Source organism: Nymphalis io, chromosome 19 (genome assembly GCF_905147045.1).
Source record: "Nymphalis io chromosome 19, ilAglIoxx1.1, whole genome shotgun sequence".
Taxonomy (NCBI): Eukaryota; Metazoa; Arthropoda; class Insecta; order Lepidoptera; family Nymphalidae; genus Nymphalis; species Nymphalis io.
In genome coordinates, this window is record NC_065906.1 from 6,435,369 (window position 1) to 6,455,816 (window position 20,448).

General features: G+C 33.4%; 1 protein-coding gene across 1 annotated transcript; it reads right to left on the bottom strand.

Annotated features, from left to right (window-relative positions):
- Positions 1-9,092: 9,092 nt before the first annotated feature.
- LOC126776177 (MDS1 and EVI1 complex locus protein EVI1-A-like) lies at positions 9,093-11,744 on the bottom strand. Its single transcript, XM_050498477.1, has 4 exons — positions 11,065-11,744; positions 10,430-10,624; positions 9,548-9,799; positions 9,093-9,275 (listed from the first exon to the last, which is right to left on the bottom strand). Exons 1-4 carry the CDS (start codon positions 11,722-11,724, stop codon positions 9,093-9,095), a joined length of 1,290 nt encoding a protein of 429 aa, XP_050354434.1. The 5' UTR covers positions 11,725-11,744.
- Between the last annotated feature and the right edge of the window lie 8,704 nt (positions 11,745-20,448).

The window sequence follows — 20,448 nt, forward strand, 5'->3', positions numbered from 1 at the left end:
AAATACAACAAATACCAATGAAGACATTTTCGTTGGTATTTGTTGTATTTAATAAAATTATGAAACATGAAAATGTTCCGAATAAGGGTCCATACGGTGGAAGTTGATTAACGGTACTTAAAATTCATCTTGCATTACAATATTTAGAAATAAAAACTCCCAAGTTCAAAGAGGTTAAAACTACGTAGTAATTAATTTTTTTTAGTTTTTATTATACAATATATTTATTATATATGTGTATCTTGTATGTCGAATGTACATTTTTAGCCATCTCATTTGACATATCTTTAAATTTTTTATCATGGTCAATTTCACCCAAGTACTTGTTATTTGATGATATTGTTTATTAATCTTGCGTTATATTCGACTCAGCTATATAGAGCTGGCTCCCCCGTTGGTCTAGTGGCTAGATGTAAGGCCGTAGACTCGGAGGTCCTGGGTTCAAATCCCAGGTCAGGCCAATAAAAAGTTATTGGGTTTTCTGTCAAAAATTTTCATTAGCAGTTCGGAGTCTAGTTACCTCGGAAAGCACGAAAAGCCATTGGTTCTGCACCTAAACTCTTTCCAGTTGTATCGGATTGCCGTCCTATCAGATTATGAGAGTTAGGAAAAAGAGAGTGCACCTGTGTTTGCGCTAAACCTTGTGCACTATAATATGTCCTGCGCAGCAGCTAGTATATGTTATATATGTAAATTAAGAAATATATTAATTAGTAAAAATTTAACTAGAGCCATCTATTAAAAAAAAAAATACCTAGCTTGTTCGACATTTCACCCTCTACGATGCACCATCCCTTATAACGACGCCCACCCCTGATAAAAGGTTCAGCCGTTTCACAATAGATGGTGTTCAAATATGTTTTGACCTAATAATTTACGAATAAGGTGTATGCTGTGTTGGCTTGTTCGTACGTATGTATGACTTCCTCTTTGGTCTTGTGGTTAGGTTTTGTACGGCTGCAAATCATAAGTTTCCAGGATATTAACCCAGGACGAAATGGTCAAAGTTATTAGACTTTAGGAAATTGATAGTGTTACGAGTACTTCTGTATCGTCACTTTACAAGACTAAATTAAGATAAAAAGTTACAACCGGTTCGAAACATAGATTCTACCGAAACGAACTAGACGTATTTGATAATATATTTAGAATTTTCTTATGGCGGGTCAAATAAATCGGAAGGAAATAATTATGTATATATGTAAAATCTAGAAATAGGTAAAGTTTTTTTTTGTTTAATGCAAAAATTATGAATGCTATTGATATTGCATGTGCCGTGCCGTGGAGTACCGGCTTAGAATAGTACTCCCCCAATCTCATCCCGTGGGTGTCGTAAGAGGCGACTGAGGGACGGGGAAAAGGGGGGATGGGCAGCAGCGTCCCCTCTCCCATAAACATCTTACCCCCCTACTGCGCTCGCCAACACGCCTGCCCAGCGCGGCGAGTATGGGCAAACCCCTCCCTTAATGGCAGATGCGCCTAAAAAAAGGACCCCAGTTACCGGCAAGCCCGCTAGGCCCAAGGTAGCGGTCGCGGTAACGGCAGGGCAGGGGGTGCTAAGAATCACCGGTTCACGGCAGGCTACCGTATAAAACGACTGCACATGGCAACGTATAATGGACGCTCGATGAGGCTCGACCATCACCTCGCCGAATTAGAAGTAGAGTTAAGTCATATAAACTGGCATATACTGGGGTTATCTGAAGTCCGAAGACAGGGGGAGGACACGATAACTCTAGAGTCCGGTAACTTACTCTACTTCCGCGAAGGTGATAACCTCTCCCAGGGTGGTGTCGGTTTTCTAGTCAAAAAGGATCTCATTAGCAGCATTGTGGAAATCAGTAGTGTGTCGAACCGGGTAGCGTACCTTGTCCTAAAACTTTCCGACAGGTACTCCCTGAAGGTCGTACAGGTATATGCGCCAACTTCGACATACTCTGATGATGTGGTCGAAGCGATGTACGAGGACATCGCAAAGGCCCTCAACGACACCTCGAAGGCCCACTACAATGTTGTTATGGGAGACTTTAATGCTAAAGTGGGAGTACAAGATAGCGGTGAATCGAAAGTCGGACCTTACGGCTTGGGCTGTAGAAATCACAGGGGGCAAATGCTGGTAAACTTTCTCGAAGCTCAGGGGCTTTTTTTGATGAATTCTTTCTTTCAAAAGAAGCCTCAGAGGAGGTGGATCTGGCGAAGCCCCGATAACGTGACAAGGAACGAGATAGACTTTATCATTTCGAATAAAAGGCACATATTTAGAGACGTTTCAGTGATCAACAGGTTTAATACTGGAAGTGATCACCGCTTGGTTCGAGGCACTCTAAATATCAACTTAAAAGCCGAAAGATCGAGAATGATGAGGTCTACTCTCCGACCTACCATGCTCCAAGCTGCTCAAGGCTCCGAAAAGTTCCAAATGGAACTTCAAAATCAATTCACCGCGTTGGAAACCGTAAGCAACATTGATGAGAGAACCGACACGCTGGTCAAAATACTGCAAAACACATCCCGCAAGTGTTTTCCGCCACAGAGAAGAGACAACGCACCAAAACTCTCTGCTGAGACACTCGAGCTCATGAGAAAACGACGAGAACTACCATCGTTTTTGTCAGATAAGGCCTTAAACCGAACAATAAAAACGCTGACGCGACGCGATCTCCGACGCTCCAATACCCGTGCCATCAAGGCTGCGATTGAGCAAAATCGGGGATCGAAAGTGTTCGCTCGCAAGTTTGGGAGGCCGCGTCTGACAAAACTTAAAACTGAAAATGGTTACCTCTAGGCCTGAGATTGTCGGAGAAGTAGAGAGGTTTTATGGGCAGTTGTTCTCTTCAAGATCGGATAAACCCGTGGGAATCAGTATTGATGACCAGCGCGCCCCTCTTATGCGCCATTACTCCGAGGAGCTCCCGGTCGTTGACCAAGGAGAGATTAGGGCGGCTCTAGAACAGCTTAAAAACAACAAAGCTCCGGGAGATGACGGAATCACAACAGAGTTGCTTAAGGCAGGCGGGACTCCGGTCCTGAAAGAGCTAGCAAGCCTCTTTAATTCCGTCATCCAACATGGCAAGACCCCGGAAACGTGGAGCGGGAGTGAGGTGGTACTGTTTTTTCAAGAAAGGTGATAAAACCCTCTTGAAAAACTACAGACCAATCTCCCTCCTGAGTCACGTGTATAAGCTGTTCTCAAGAGTCGTCACGAACCGTCTCGCCAGACGACTTGACGAGTTCCAGCCCCCAGAGCAAGCCGGCTTTCGATCAGGCTACAGCACCGTGGACCACATCCATACTGTTCGGCAGATTGTGCAGAAGACCGAAGAGTACAATCAGCCGCTGTGTATGGCATTTGTGGACTACGAGAAAGCCTTCGACTCCATCGAAACCTGGGCAGTGCTCGACTCATTGCAGAGATGTCATATCGATTGGAGATATATCGAGGTACTGAGATGTCTGTACAACGCCGCTACAATGACTGTCCACATCCAGGAATGTAAGACGAAGGCGATCCAACTGCGCAGAGGGGTGAGACAGGGGGATGTAATATCCCCGAAACTGTTCACCAACGCGTTGGAAGACGTTTTCAAAACGCTGGATTGGACTAGGTATGGAGTCAATGTAAACGGCGAGTACATCTCACACCTTCGATTTGCCGACGATATCGTCATCATAGCAGAGTCGCTGGAACAACTCACCGAAATGCTGCGTAGCCTAGGCGAGTCTTCCCGGTGTGTCGGTCTCGGTATAAACTTGGACGAGACCAAGGTCATGTTCAATAGGCATGTCGTGCCGGGACCGATATACGTCGAGGGGAAACCTCTCGAAGTTGTTAGTGAATATACCTACCTAGGACAGATAATACAAGTCGGTAGGAACAACTTCGAGAAGGAAGCCGATCGAAGAATTCGCTTGGGATGGGCAGCATTTGGCAACCTTCGTCAAGTCCTCAAGTCGTCTATACCGCAATGTTTGAAGACGAAAGCCTTCAACCAATGCGTCTTACCTGCCATGACATACGGTGCCGAAACGTGGAAACTAACTGCGGGCCTAGTCCACAAATTCAAAGTCGCTCAGCGTGCTATGGAGCGAGTTATGCTCGGAGTATCTTTGAAGGATAAGATCAGAAATGAGATTATCCGGAAAAGAACCGGAGTCACCGACATAGCTTGCAAAATTAGCAGGCTGAAGTGGCAGTGGGCTGGTCACGTATGTCGTAGGACCGATGGCCGTTGGAGCAGACGAGTCCTAGAGTGGAGACCGCGAATCTAATAATTTATGAGCTTAATAAAGGAAAAGTTAACGGTATCTGTTAGCTTAGTTTAATTGTCACCAAAATTACTTGTTATCAATATAAAAAATATAAATCAGATGTTAATTTTAAATGTTGTTTGGAGATAAATAATTTGGTTTTACACCTCGCAATGTAAACCAATAGTTTTATTAATACGAAAGTGCGTGAAAAAAGGAGCACGTATATTTATTGGCGAGACTTTACCTCGTCATTATGCTAATACATAAAGAAGTAATTTTTAGGGCTGAGTAAGAGCTGAATAGGTAAATAAAGCTTAGTTACGAGATTATTTGTAACATATAAATTTTTTTCGCGTAATATGTCTATACATATAATAGAAATGTATCAGGCCGATGTCTGTATATTAAAGGATAGAAAACAACTAATATATTTATTAAAGCAAAAGAAGTTTTGTCTCAATCGATCTCGTACAATAATACCAAAACAATATTTAGTATTGTTTCATCGAAAACAAAAGTCGAAAAAAATGTAGCCATAGAATCGATAGAAGAGAATAGAACACACAAAGTTAAAAATTACAAATAAGAACAGGGCGACTCTATTGTTAGGTTAGGTTAGCGAAATAAAATTATAAAGAAGTAAAATTTATTTTTTTGTATGTTTGCTTGAATTTGATCAACTTTGATGAATTTGTTGAAATTTTGATCAACTCAAAAACTACTAAGCCGATTTTAAAAATAATTTCACTCACATAAACCTAATTAATTATCAGTAATAATAGGCTACATTTAATTTAAAAAATATATCTCTATTCCCTAACTCTCATAAGCCGATAAGGCAGCAATCGGACACGATTGGAAAGAGTTCAGGCACAGGACCATAGGCTTTTCGTGCTTTCTGAGGCACAATAATGTACACAATTCCAACTTTCAGACTCTGGGCTGCTACCGAGAATTTTTGACATAAAAGCCAAATATTATATTTTTTTACTGGTCCGACCTGGGATTTGAATCCAGGACCTCGAGGTCTACAGCCTTATATCTAGCCACCACCAGGCCGACGAGGCAGTCACTTAGCACTTTACTGTATTCCCATACAATAGATCGACTGGCGAATATTTATATCTTATTGATTAAAATATGCACGGAATAAAATGATTATTTTACCCGTACGAAGTCGGGGCGGCAAGCTAGTTCTTAATAAAACTCTAACACTGGCTAGTTGACACTGACTTCATTAAATAATTAAATGTGTTTGTTGGTCTAATGTGTTTAGAAGTATGTGTTCATTTACATAAACTGTCAAATATTACTTTTTCGTTATTAAATTAAGAGGTAAATAAACCACTCGTTCATGCAAAAAGGGTTAAAATATAAACAAAACACATGTTATTTTTAATATTTTAATAATTCATACTTTTACTAATAAATATATACATTAACTACATTCACAAATATTAGTAAGAATTACTTACATTTTTTAATAAATAAGTGCACACTATGCTACTACATCGCTCCAACGCTATGACATCGTGTTATAATTTGCATTTAATGCAATTAATTAATTTAATACTATTTTAAGATAAGAATCACTTAATAATTATTACTTAATATTTCTATTTCAAGCTTTATTCAATAAAAATACTAAAATAAAATAGAATACGGAGAATAAATCAAATTCAATTTATACAAAAAAAAGGAATATATATTCAAAATAAAATAATGTTGTATTCATGAAAAATTGATTTTCTAAGATAGACCTAAAGAGATATTGAGACCTCATATTTTATCTAACGAAACTTTTTTTATTAATTATGTATATTTTTAATCTGTTTTTTAGAGATTTGATTATCGTACAACAACGATATAGTAATAATATAATATTAACAAACGTCACGTTATAAATACGCATAATTATAAATTGTTATTTAATTATAGATGTCAAAATAACATTGTCTTGATCGTGTATTTTATTTTATAACTATTCTAGAATCCTTATTTTTACAACACAATATGGGGGGAGAAATACGGATTTCGGCATGTGCTACGTGAAAGTTTATAAAGCAATAGCATGTAAGTGTCCCACTTTTAGTACAGAGCTAGGGGTTCCTCTCCACGTTTCTCTAACGCGGGTTGGCTTGTATACAGGTTTCCACAATATGTTATCTTCCACCGCCGAGCACGAGATGAATTAAAAAATTATATTAGGTAACCTAGGCGAGCACATGAAAATTTACTGCTAGCTTAGGCAAGGCTTGAACTCTCACTCATCTAATCGATAGGATTTAAAATATATATATATATATATATATCCTGGAACATTATTCACACACGGCCATCTGATCCCAAATTAAGCAGAGCTTGTGCTATGTAAACCAGACAACTGATATCCTACATATAATACTTTTCTTTTGTAAATACATACTTTTATAGATAATTACACCCAGACTCAGGACAAACAGACATGTTCATGCACACAAAGGTCTGTCCTGGGTGGGAATCGAACCCACAACCTTCGGCGTGAAAGGCAAGTATCTACCAACCACGCCGACCGGCTCGCCTTTATATAAATTAATATATTTTATATAGTTGTCGTATTATATTTTTAATATTGTACTATATTACACATCTTTAACATTGAAGTAGGTATTATATGAGCAACTTGATCTATATCGTATGTTAAATATTCTATACATAAACTTAATTGTCTATAAATAATTTCTCCTTTGTTATAAGTGAATCAAAATTTGAGGACTTTTCTTAATAAAAAACCTTTTTTCTGTAAATAAATTTGCAAATCGTAAATAATAAAAAAATAGATGTTAATATGTTTTTGACCTTCTGTTAAAAATATAAAAAAGTAAAATATATATCTATCTAATATTAAAAATTAAAACTCTTACATAAATTAATTGCGTTTTTTTTTTATTTACAAATCTTTGGAACGCGTTGCAAAGAACACACTGACTAGATTCCACTCGATATCTTTTTAAAGAATATTACATCACTATGTTCTAATTATAATAATATATTAAAAATTCTAAGATAAACTATATATGTACAAATTTTTTATATGTGTATTTTAAATGATATTTATTATATTATAATCCTTTAATGTTTCCTAGACTTGTTTTTTTTTTGGTTTATTTAGTTAGAGTAATATAATTATATGTGTAAAATCGCTGAAATAAGTTTGTAATAATGAACAATGGAGGCAAAGGTCGCTGTAAGTAGATGTTATGATATAATTAGTTTTCGAGAACGATAAAACCTTTAACCGGTTTGAATTATTTTTATAAGGATTTTTTTCATAATTACTCAATAAAAATGACTAGTAACTCCTTGAGATCAATACTTTGACTAGATTTGTATAAAATTTGTGACTAGGCATGTTGACTGAGATCTATAAATTGACTGTATAATACTTATACGCAATGACTAGAATATTCGACGCTTCTACGACATATTTTCAAATATTTGATTTGGGCAGACTTAATGACTAGTAGCCTTATTTTGACTAGAATTAATTTATATTAAATATATATATATGTTTTTTTTTTACTTTTATTTGACTAGAACTTAATGAGATCTATCTAATATTAAAATCTAATAATAAAAAAAATATTAGTAAAAATATAATCTTGACTAGAAATAAATTTATTTGACTAGATCAAAATAAGAAGTTATATAAAACTTATTCGACCGATCTATCTTTGTTGTGTTTTATTTTTATATTTACTAATATAAACATAACACAAAATAAATAATTACATTTAAAAACGACTAGAAAGTTAACTTTGGTTAAATTAATAATTAAATGACTAAATTTTATGGTTTAAGTTAAATTAAATATGTTTTTTAAATGTATAAAAGCTTAATAAAAAAAATGTTACGTTATTATTGAGATCTGTTATCAAACGTTTTATAATATAAAATTACCTAAAGCTTCGGTCATAATTTAAAACAAAAAATAATTAAATCCAAATAAAAAAGAATCATATTTTCATAATGACAGTTGCTATAATTTTATGTATTAAATTTGAATAATTTTTGTATATATGTAATATCTAATAAAAAACAAAATCAAGTACATGACGCGTTATATTCATATCATCAGACTACTTGCAGCGACCTAGCTCAATTCCGATGTACGGTAAACGGTAAAAAATAATGAGATACCGGGCCGGTGCATCTAAAAATATGCTCAAACCGACGATCGATTGCGATGACCCTTCGTAACTCGGCGATCGAAATGCAATATAGTAGGAAAATTACCTCTAAGAAAACCAATGCCGTATAATTCGTTCACGGGAATATAATTTTGAAACGAAAACTGCGGATGAACTAAATCGTAACTTAATATATACTATATATACTTAATATAGATACGATATGAATTATAATTAAGCTACGTCATCTATATACAATTATCAGCACGGAAATTAAGCTACACTAAAATCACGAGAGATGTTTAACATCTGTATGTGACGAAATTTTGGAATGTTGCTGTAGGAGATCCTCCATATATACAATGTTGGCATACTCTACTCTATTATTTAACTCTATTAAAATTTTACTACACATAACTTATTCGACTATTATCTAAGTAATCTAAGATTAGTTAAAGATCAAAACACACACATTTACAATTACTTTAGGGATATAAAACTAAATAATAATTTGATATAATATTTTAATTGATTTCAATGAAGTGTAACGAAGAAACGATTACTGTTTATCTATGAGAAGTAAGCCGTGCTATCGTGTCCATATGACGAATACGGATACAGCGTGTTCGAAAAGGTATAAGGAAACCGCGGCACCGGCCGCAGGACATGACGTCACCCGTCCCTACCTTCCTGAATACCGCCGCCTTCATCCTCTGACCCCGTGACATCCAAGCTACGAGAATCTTCCGAGGAACAATTTGAAGGGCAACGGTTCCGAGACTCTTCCCAAGTCGGTTCAACCAGCGGCATTTTGTTCCAAAATGTGTTGAAATTACTGTCACGTGTTGGTTCCTGCTAAAAGATAAACAAAGGTAATGATTATTGTGTGTTTTTATTTTAATATGTTAGCGTTATTATTTCTGTTAAGCATTTGCCTCCATCGCGAATTCCTGCTTAACATAGAGCTTGACTGACAGAGTATGGTGACTGTAGTCCGCTTGTTGTACAATGTAATTGTTTTGGAACAATAAAGTTAAATAAATAAAAAATAAGGAAAAAAAAATACAAAGATTACTGTAGGTGAAGTGAATTTTTTTTTCAAGAAAATAATTATAATCTTAAGTTACCGATTGGTAAGTGGAATAGTCCACATGGACTTGTCGAAATGCCGACGGTTCTTTCTCAGATTCAGTGTCTGGTTGTTCATGCGCAAGAAGATGTTTTCTCAAATAAGCTTGCCGCCTAAACAGCTTGCCACATTTTTGACAAGGAAAGCGACCAGCGTCAGAAGTCGAAGGCTCACGTCGCTTACTCCCACCCGGAACGCGCGGTTTATGCCATCGACGATGAGATGCCAAGTTTGCTGGACAGTTGAAGACCTATGATAATGAAAAAAAGAGATATTTGAAGAAGAACTTCTGAAAATTCGTATAACAATTTTGCACTGCATCTTTTTAATTATTAAATATATTTTTTTATTATTTTTTGTTATTAATCAATTTAAAAAAAAAAATTATTAAAGCAGAGGTAATATAATAATATAACGACTGTATTCTCAGTTGCATCGGTATTGAGGTTAATTTTATTCATATTAAATAGTTTTATTTTGTAGCGTACACAATGAAGTCTTTGTTATTGTTTATATAATTAATCGTTGCTCCATCATCGAGATAAATGCTAACAATCAACCGTCACGCACCACGTGAAGTATCAATTAAGGTGCACAAACATTTTGCTAGCGTTAGAGCGATGCGATTCCCATGGAAATGTGCCAAGTGTTTACAAACGGCACCCTCTTTTAATTCGTTCCCACAAAACACGAATACTTTTCAATGAGTGTGTCATAAAAATATCGTCGAAATAGATATTAATTAATCAATAATAGAGGTAGATTCGATAATTTGTTACGAAACAATATCTATCAATTTGGATATCTAACCGGTGTTATCTATCTCAATAATTTGAGTTATTCTCTAATGTGTGTGTGATGAATTTCGATAAAAAATTACCTTGTCGCATTCTGGACAACGATATTCAATATGGACGATCCTAGAACATCGGTGTTGAGCTAACGCAAATGCATCACTATAAAGTCGTCGACATAGCCTGCAGATATACCTTCCAAGTTTATTTTCGATTGTAGCGATTAGGGCTTTCGCTTCTTCAGTTACTTCAACTACATTAAAAGCTGGATCTATATCTCCCTAAAAGAAAAATGATTTTAAAATAGTCACAATTACGATCTGATAAACGATGACGAGCTCGAAAATATGATGATTATTTTATTTTGTAGCGATCAATACTGTTTTTACAAAATGAAGGAAAACACGAAGTAAAATTTCTAATATAAGATTTATTTCATTTCTAATGTCTTTACCCACCCCTTCTTAGCGTCGCAGCTCGCCCTTAAAACTGTTATTAGCACAAAAACACAACACAGTAAGCGATTTCATAGCGTTTAATTGCCGACGCGATAAGGAAAGTCACCCGTGGCCCGTAGTAATGCTATGGTTAGAACGTTTAATTAACAGTTCAGTGCAGCTTTTCCACTTATTTTAATGCGAATAAAAGATGAACTTTTGTTTCTTTACAACGATTTGTATTTGACTGTTATCGCAAATAGTAAAATGCAAAGAATGTTTACCTTACGAACCACTAGAGTCTCATCTTCGGCGAGATCACGTATTATTGTTCCAGACACAGGTGACGTTTTGTCTTCATCGAACATTAATCGCCTAACGACTTTGCTCTTCTTTAGTGGTTGTTGTGGTTTCGGTGACTTTTTCGGTCGTTCCTCAACATCTTTAATTTCAACGACATCGGGTGAGCTCCTTTCACTTTCAACGCAGCCCTTATTCGGTAGACAACTTCGAAGTTCCTCGAAAAATTGTTTTGTAAATTTAAGTTTTTTAGCCTCAGGACTATCGCTGTCGTTTGAAATTTCATCATCGATTTTTCTCTTGTGTGTTTTGTCCTGTGACTCCTCATTAACATTGATGTCAGTTTCTTCAAAATGTCTGAATATCTTTATTGGTTTTTCATTTTTATTGACGTCGGGAGATTTTCTTTTTTGTGAAGGTGGTGGAGTACAAGGAGGAGTGATTGGAGTGGTCGACTTGAGTGATAAGTCAAGCGGTACTAAAGGTTCATTGTAATACGCCAAATATTGCTGGAGGAGGGTTGGATGTTGTTGAGGTATTAAATCGTGTAGATAATTGCTCGAAATGCGAACGGGTGGTGCAGCGTACTGCTGATAAAATCGAGAAGTTGCAATTCGATGGAAATGTGGTAATGCTGCTTCCATTTTTACACACAGATCAGGAATAAATCCTTATAAATAAAGCTGTTCATTATTTTATAGTTTTATTTATATTCCTTTTGATTTTATCTGTAACAAAGAGAACAAATAGTAAAGTTTAAGTAAAAGATACACAATATCTAAAAGTATAGAACTAATATAATAAAATGGAGCAAAAGTAAGGAGAAAAAAGATAACACCTCTTCTCGATTGTGTAAGAGCGTCCATTTTGTTGATTGTAACAACGTACTACAACTAATGAAATTGCACTTTTCTTCAAATTGATAGTTCGCACAAAGGACGCGACGTTAGTAATGTCGATAATAAATGATCAAGTATAGCTTTGAGACTTACATTTTGGGTTTATTGTTACTGAACAAATAAAACATTTATTTATTTCTTAATTTTTTTCTGTATTCGTTTGTTTAATATCATCGTTTTTGGTAATAACATACTCGTAGTTGGCGATATAATTATTAAAAAAAAACTTCGTTACTGATTTTCTTACAATAAAAACAATTATTTTCGGAAGATTACATTATGGAAGCTTCGAATATTGATAGAGTAGGGTGGAATGGGGCTAGTTAAACCATGTTGTCTAATTACTGTCGTCGAGATGGCTCCCACGCTCTCCCTATTGTGTGCTACCCTACTGGGACCAAAGCGGACGAGAACGAAACAGAGGACCCTTTTTACTTAATACTTTTTGTGTATTTTGACTTAAAGCAAATAGCATGAATAAGTTATGCCTTAATGGCGGTATTATGGTTAGGTTTGATAGCGCAATTATTTAAAATGCAAATACTGCATATTATATTTGTTCTGGGGGCGTTGCTTGTATAAAAAAAATGCAATAACTAACTTATGTACACATTTTATGATTTATTTATGGTTTTTAATTGCAATGAAATAATTGATTTAAGCATCGGCTACGTTTGTTTAATAAACGTAGTTTCATAATTTTTAATTATTCACTTCTGCATAATCAAAAGTTCGTAATAAAAACTAGTTTCGGGATAACATTATTAAGATAATCACCATATAAGTCGATGAAATATCACTTATAAACATTTAAAAATAACATTTATAATATTAATCGTTAGTATGAGTTAAATTTAACAATATGCACCATACTGTAACTGTGTGTACTGTACTTATAGTGTTAAGATATACAACACGACTCTTCTTTGTTGTGTATATATTTTTTTAAGTACATAGGCAGAGCAAATGTGCCTTCTGATGGTTAGTTACCACCGACAGACAAGATATTGGCACTGTATGAAATATTAAATATTAAACCAACCAAAACGAAACTTGACTAAGACGTTATATGCCTTGTGTACTGGCTTTTAGTTTCGTGAATTTAATAACGTTTAATTTAGTCTTGTAAAATGATAATTCAAATGTACTTTAGAAACACATTTGATGTCTACATTTTGATGATATCGTCAAAGTAAATAAATTTGTTTTTATGGGATATATTTTAATTATTGTTATCGTAAAAATGCTTTGTAAAATAAGTTCAAATAACTTGGATTGGGCGTGTTCCAGTATTCTATTTAAGCAGTGGGCGGATAACGTCAGTGGGCGGGGCTGATCTCTTTATCCTGGGTAGTTTAATATTTCTTATTCTATTTGTAAATCTCTTATTATTTAAAAATATTATATGCATATTTGTCATAAAAAAATAAATATCACTTGTTAGCTTATGCCCTACATAAATCTTAAAATCATTTACATAAAACTAACTTCTATAAGATTATAAATTACCAAGATTGTATTTTCTTTATATTCTTTTTATCACAGTACATTTATATAAATTATAAATAATAGTTAAAAGTATGAGCTCGTTTATTTTACTGCTACATATATAATAATAATAATATCCTGGGACATTTTTCACTCACGGCCATCTGATCCCAAATTAAGCTTGTACAAAGCTTGTGCTATGGAAACCAGACAACTGATATACTACTTTTCTTTTGTAAATACATACTTATATAGATAATTACACCCAGACTCAGGACAAACATGTTCATGCACGCAAATGTCTCTCCTGGGTGCGAACCCACAACCTTCGGTGTGAAAAGGCAAGTATCTACCGACCACGCCAACCGGCTCGTCAAATATTCTTCCTCCACTTATAAAAAGTAGACACAGATAAATATTTGATATAATCATTGCCAGAATTGTCAGAATGCTATGTGTTACAGATTTAATATCACACCTCATAAACCATCTATGAATATTTAATTTCTGAACGTAATATTGAAGGCGTCACGGCGGGTACACCATACTATAATTATCGTAATATAAGGTGTTAATAGATAGTTATTCATTGAAACGTTTCACACTAATGACGAATTCAACGTGGAATTACTTATAAAATGATAATGGTCTACTTCATTTGTAAAGTATATATGATACGGAAAATTCTCGAAATTCGAAATGATTTAATATTTTGTTTTAGATGTATTTTAAGACATATTCCGAAGAAAGGTAACCATATTAATAAATATTCGATTGAAAATTTATTAACTTTAAAATTAAGCTGCTATCCTGTTATTTAAAATACTATATGAGCAATGTTTATATAAATCTTGATTTTTTAAATGTGTTCTCGGAGAAAATTATTTGATCATATGTTAAAGGAAAACTTTGCCTTACTGAAATTCAACACACAGCCGCGTTATAAGGATTCACGCCTTGCATCCGTGAAATCTTAAGTTTCACTATTTCCGTTAACTATCAGAGAAATTCAATATCTAATACAAACTACCTCATACGATACAGTAAGCAATGTAAGATACTTTTATCGAAATAATAAGCTATAGCGCCTAATTAATATAATAATAATAATAATAATAATAAAACTTTTTATTTCAGGACTAGCCCATATAGTGTTAGTAAAACATATTTTTTAACTTTACAAATTTTAAAATACAATACAATAATAAAAAATAATTACATTATTTTTTTTTTAGATAATAATATTTATCAATAACAATTTTAAAATTTAATTTAATTTAAATAGTTTTTAACATTATATTTAATATTTTATTATTATAATTTTATTATTATAATAAAACCATTACTTTTCTGTATAATTTCTTCTTTAGCCTTCGTACTAAATTTCAACAAAATCAGTGGTCTAACCGTTAAAGCGTAATAGACAGTCAGTTACTTTCACATTTATAATATTAATATATAATATAAAAATACGGTACATTATAAAAGTAATTTTTGTGTTTTGGAAGAAATAGCAATCCACTTTACTAAAATTATTGTTCTTAAAAAATATACTAATAGCAACTGGACATTTTAATGAGCCATACTATTATTTATTTTATTTATATTAATATTAAACATAAGTTAATTGCAAAAGAAATGTAATAGGTTATCTATACACGATATCTCTTGGAAAATTCAGTGAATATTTTTAATGTCAATCAATCAATTCTATTTATTAGATGGAAAAACGAAAGTGACAAAATGGTTGACAACTACCCACGCCAGTAAATCCATATTTACTCGTCATATCTTACCTATGGCGGGATATTCGGCAACAAAAGGTACCGTTATCATCGAACTATGACAAATGGGATTTGATGCAAATCTGATTTAAAGTATTCTTTATTCACGTGTACTTGTAGAAATATTATTAGTATATGTAAAATTATTTAAATGGGTAAGTAGGTTATGATTATTATTATTATTATACCAACTATTAATCGAAACTTTTGTGAGCGAATCACCGGCAAAATTGAAGCGACAGGAGAACTTTATTTACTCAAACATGGTTGGACCAGAAAATAGTATAACATATACAATTATATATTATAAAATATTGTTTTAAACTTACTAAAATTATACTCAAAAACGAAACCACGCGAGTAAACCCGTCATAATTATGTGTTTACCAAATTAAGTAGTAATACATTATCTTTATTAATGATACGAAATAATCAACAGGCACGCGACATTCCTGCCTAGTCGTGTTACTTGGCCTAGGGTTAAATTTTATTTTAAAATCAACCAACCCTTCATTAAATGGTCTGCGGTAGCATGTAGTAAAAGGGTTGAAACTAGCCTATTTGTTGAAGAAACATTTTTATGTCACGCCCCGGTTTAAAATAGCCTGACACGTCCTTTTAGTGTCTTATTTAAGATCTTGTAAATAATCGATTTAATTTTATAAAATTCTGTATTATATTTGCGATTAGAGGTTTTGTGCATAAATAATAGCTCATATAAATATATTTTAAATATACACGTTTAATTATTTTTTAAAAATAAATATAATATGTTTTTATCATTGTAAATAAATGCTAATCTAAAATGTATCGAGAACTTGTACTTAACTTACAAGATTAACACAAGAGAGTCACAATAACCTTAAATAGTAAGAAAGATATATAAAATCTTTTACTATATAATATAATATAATTGGACGAAACAACAACATGAATGCCACATCTTATATTTTGAGAAAATTCTATAAAATATTCTACCAACAATATTACAAACGTATCGATAATCAAAGTTAGGAAAACTTGCATAATATTAGAATATAATGGTAGCCGATATAAAATAGTAGCAATCATAATCGAACCGGAAAATTCCGTTAAACCAAAATAATATAAAAAATAAAAATATTTATTCCATCACTTACAATATCTATTAGATTATATCATTTGTAATAAGAAATCAATAAGCAGTTATGGCAAATTCGATTTAAGTCTTCCAAAAGGCATGATTGTTTAAGTCTCAATTATGTTTAAAAAATACTACTTTTAAATCTAAAACAGAAATTATATATTTATCCTAAAATTAAGTTATTATTAATTAAAGTACATTGTAGTATAATTTAAAATACAATTAACTATATCAATTTCTAACGGAGTAACTATATAATTTCTGCCCTATACAGGTTTCTTGCTAACTTCGACCTGCAAATTGTACACGAGAGCCATATGACTACAGGAAAACTGAGACTTTTAACTTTAACTCTTGTAATGCACAACTATAATATACTCATCTTATTTTCTAATTGCTTTTGTCAAAAGAATCCATTAATTTGAATATTTTGTAAAAATACTACAACACTGAACAGCTTTATATGTCAAAAAAGTTCATAAGGATTCTATCCCAAATATTAATACCTGTGTGATCATTAAAACTTATTTAATATTTTGTTAATAGACAAGACGACACCAAAAATAAATTAGTTCACTAGGTATGAAAATGTATATAAAACTATATAACATACAAAAAGCGTTATTTTAACAAAACAACTTTTAATATAAAAAACACAAGTTTATAATTTAGTTTCTTTTTAATAATGTACATTTAATTTTAATTATAGCGTTATTTAATAGGCGGAAGTTTAAAAATTTTGTCTATAGCACATTCGCGAAGGTGATTTAGAAAACAAAGTTTACAGGCGCATCGAAATTTTTCCCTCAATCTTACTCGTAGTTCAAATCACGATAAACTCGTATATGTATATATTTATTTAATTACCTTATTAAATACCTATAAGTTATACGACGAAAAACGAAACGAATAAAATAATAATAAAATAATTCGAATTTTAAATACACAAAAAAAAACGAACTGTAATTAAAATATATATATATATATATATTGTTAAAACCGAAGCGATATTTTAACGATTTATGAAATATTAAATATATTAAACACACAAAATCGATCACAATATACCAAATAAAATGGAACGCCAAAAAACATTTTTAATACTGGACGTTTCACCTTTGTATACTTTTGCGAATTAAGTTTAGGGTGTTACTATGGCGAGAGAACATATGAGTCATACCTGTGCTCCTGCTGACTCAGCCGGCGACACCCCTGGGAACACTTCTGTACTGGTTGGATATTAAAAAAAAATTAAATAGATAACTGTTTGACGTCTATTTGAATTTAGAATGTTTGTAGTTTTAGAGTTTGTGGTGGATAGGGGTGCGCGGTCCGCTCTGCAGGGCGGTCGGAACAGGACTGGCTGCCAAAGCCGGGGTGCGTACCCTGGCGCGTGCCACGGGCCGCTGTTTCAACCCTCCTACAGGCTGATATCAATAGTGGGGAGAATTTTAATTTTTTAGTTTTGGAGTGTATAAATTTGGAGTGTATTAAATAATTTTGACAAAGAGATGTAAATATTTATTAAAAACATATTTAAAAGAAGTTAAAAATATAATTTTTCAAGCTTATTTTATCGTACAAGTTAATGTTGTTTAGTTTGATATAGTTAATTTATAAAAGTAATTTTAACCGAATTAAATTGAAATAAACTTTTATTTTAATTGAAAAATAATATTTAAGGAAATGAATAATCTTTAAGGAAAATAACACAAAATATTGAATGACTTGGAAGGTTTGTGCGCTTCATCCTGTAGAGTCGACTGAGGCGAACTGTATCGCACGAGCCAACAATGTGTGAACCCTCATAAATTCGTTGTGTTTACTAAGTTTTTTAACCACCTCGCCTAAGATAACACCCGCATCTTACATCACCAACTTGTTAACAAATCGTTTAACATATTTTGTCTCTATCTGCAGGTATATATCAGAGCAGGTGAGACGAACGAGTGAATGAGTTGATTTCCATGAACTTGATAAATTTCAAGGTTCAATACATTTATTTATCAAAGATAACTCAGCTATAATTTGAATATAAATTAAAATACAGAAATAATTATTATATAAAATGATAATAACATAAATATATTTCGGTGTATAGAAACTCTGTAACATGAATATAGCTGTCATAAGAATGATGTAAAATGTTCAATAAAAATAAATATGAGGATAAAAAATATAAAATTCAAGAATGGAACGTCAAAATTTAAAACAAAAAGACCGAGATATAGCTTGGGCGGATCGTCCCGCCCTGGCGCCGCCCAGCCCTCGCTCCGCCTTCCGACCGCCCACAGACAAAATAATTGAATGTAATCGAATCATCTCTGTATTCAATTATCCGACTCGACTAATTGCTGCGATTGTTAGGATGTGCGGCGTGGTGCTAACGCCGGCTGCCTTACTAAATATTTACCTATCTACCTACAATAACATTCAAGCAAATCTTACCTAAAAATTATAAAATATGCTTCAGCCTGCTTAAAAGTTGAAATCAGTGTTTTACGTTATGCAATATGTCATTTATCTTAATTGTTACAGCGCTAGAGCTGAGATGCTCCAGTGACTAGAATATGTTAATCTTAATCGAAAATTTCGCGTCCAAACCCGGGCAAGAATTGGCATGTGCTTATTTTGTGTATGTAATTTATTTTGTGCTCGGCAGTAAAGGATAACGACGTGAGGAGACTTGTGTCTGATGGGTCTGCTATATCTTTTTTTTTACAGAATAGGAAGGTGGACGAGCATATGGGCCACCTGATGGTAATCAAGGTCATCAAGGCCCATAGACATTGGCATTGTAAGAAATGTTAAACATCGCTTACATCACCAATGCGCCACCAACCTTGGGAACTAAGATGTTATGTCCCTTGTGCCTGTAATTACACTGGCTCACTTACCCTTCAAACCGGAACACAACAATACCAAGTACTGCTGTTTTGCGGTAGAATATCTGATGAGTGGGTGGTACCTACCCAGACGAGCTTGCACAAAGCTCTACCACCAGTAGAACATCTGTATCTACCAACTCGTGAAAGAGCGTGGTGGAATATGCTGCAGAACTTTTTATTACTAATACTCTAATAATTACTCAATTTATATTCATTATTACATATTCATACTCATATTTATATTCATATCATCATGATTCGTGTGGTCTAAACGATTACGTTACATAAAATATAACAATTTGACAGTCTAAAAATCATTTGAAATATCTGACCTGAACACAAGATTTAATTTATTTTATGCATTATACCTAAGCTGTATAAAAAATTTTAATATCCTTAGTAAAATGATTAATTTTAACATTTTTGACACAGTACATAAACTAACAAAATTTATCGTTAGATATTTAAAAAAATATTTTTATAATTAGAATAAATGATATAACTACATATAATCTGCTATACAACCTAATAAAATTAAACCATTTCCACCTTTCCTTAAGCCCGGTATCGTATCACCACGGCGCATGCCCAACGGAACAGGGAAGCCCCACTCGCGCACGCGCCGGAAGCTCTGCGCCCGCGCATCCTACTCCGGTGTCACTTACCGGTAAGTGCGCGTAATTAAAGTACTTGCTTTGTATCGGTTACACTACCTACCAGCTAATCCAAGCTCGAATACTTGACAATGACTACCTGCATAATATATAATTTTTCCCAACCCTTTTTTTTATTAGAAAGAATAGTAACAAAATTGGTTAAAGACATATATATTATTGTAGAGATAAAACATAAAAAAGCTTTATCCCAGTTTAGATCATTTACGGGCTGTATCGCTAATAACTATAAAATAGTTTCCAGTTCTACAAACTATACATTTATGAGAATAATATAGCTTATCTGAGTACATAGTCGATGAACGCTAACTCGTGGGAACCAAAGGATTTCGTTACGCTGAGGAATCGATGTAAGTGGAAATTCATACTTTGAATTAAGCGTCAGAAATAACAAAAATAGAGAATAAGTATTTTATTTCCGTCACAGGAAGTAACACAATCACACAACACACAATCGTATCTAGCAAGTAAGTGCACGTATAATAATGACAAAAAAGTTCTTATTTAATAAA

Excerpts from the sequence above, each read along its gene's own strand:
- LOC126776177 (XM_050498477.1), bottom strand. The coding sequence starts at position 11,724 with ATGGAAGCAGCATTACCACATTTCCATCGAATTGCAACTTCTCGATTT. Across the intron at positions 10,625-11,064 it reads AGACTCTAGTGGTTCGTAAG|GGAGATATAGATCCAGCTTT; the intron begins GTAAACATTCTT and ends TTTTTCTTTTAG. Across the intron at positions 9,276-9,547 it reads ACTATTCCACTTACCAATCG|CAGGAACCAACACGTGACAG; the intron begins GTAACTTAAGAT and ends TTTATCTTTTAG.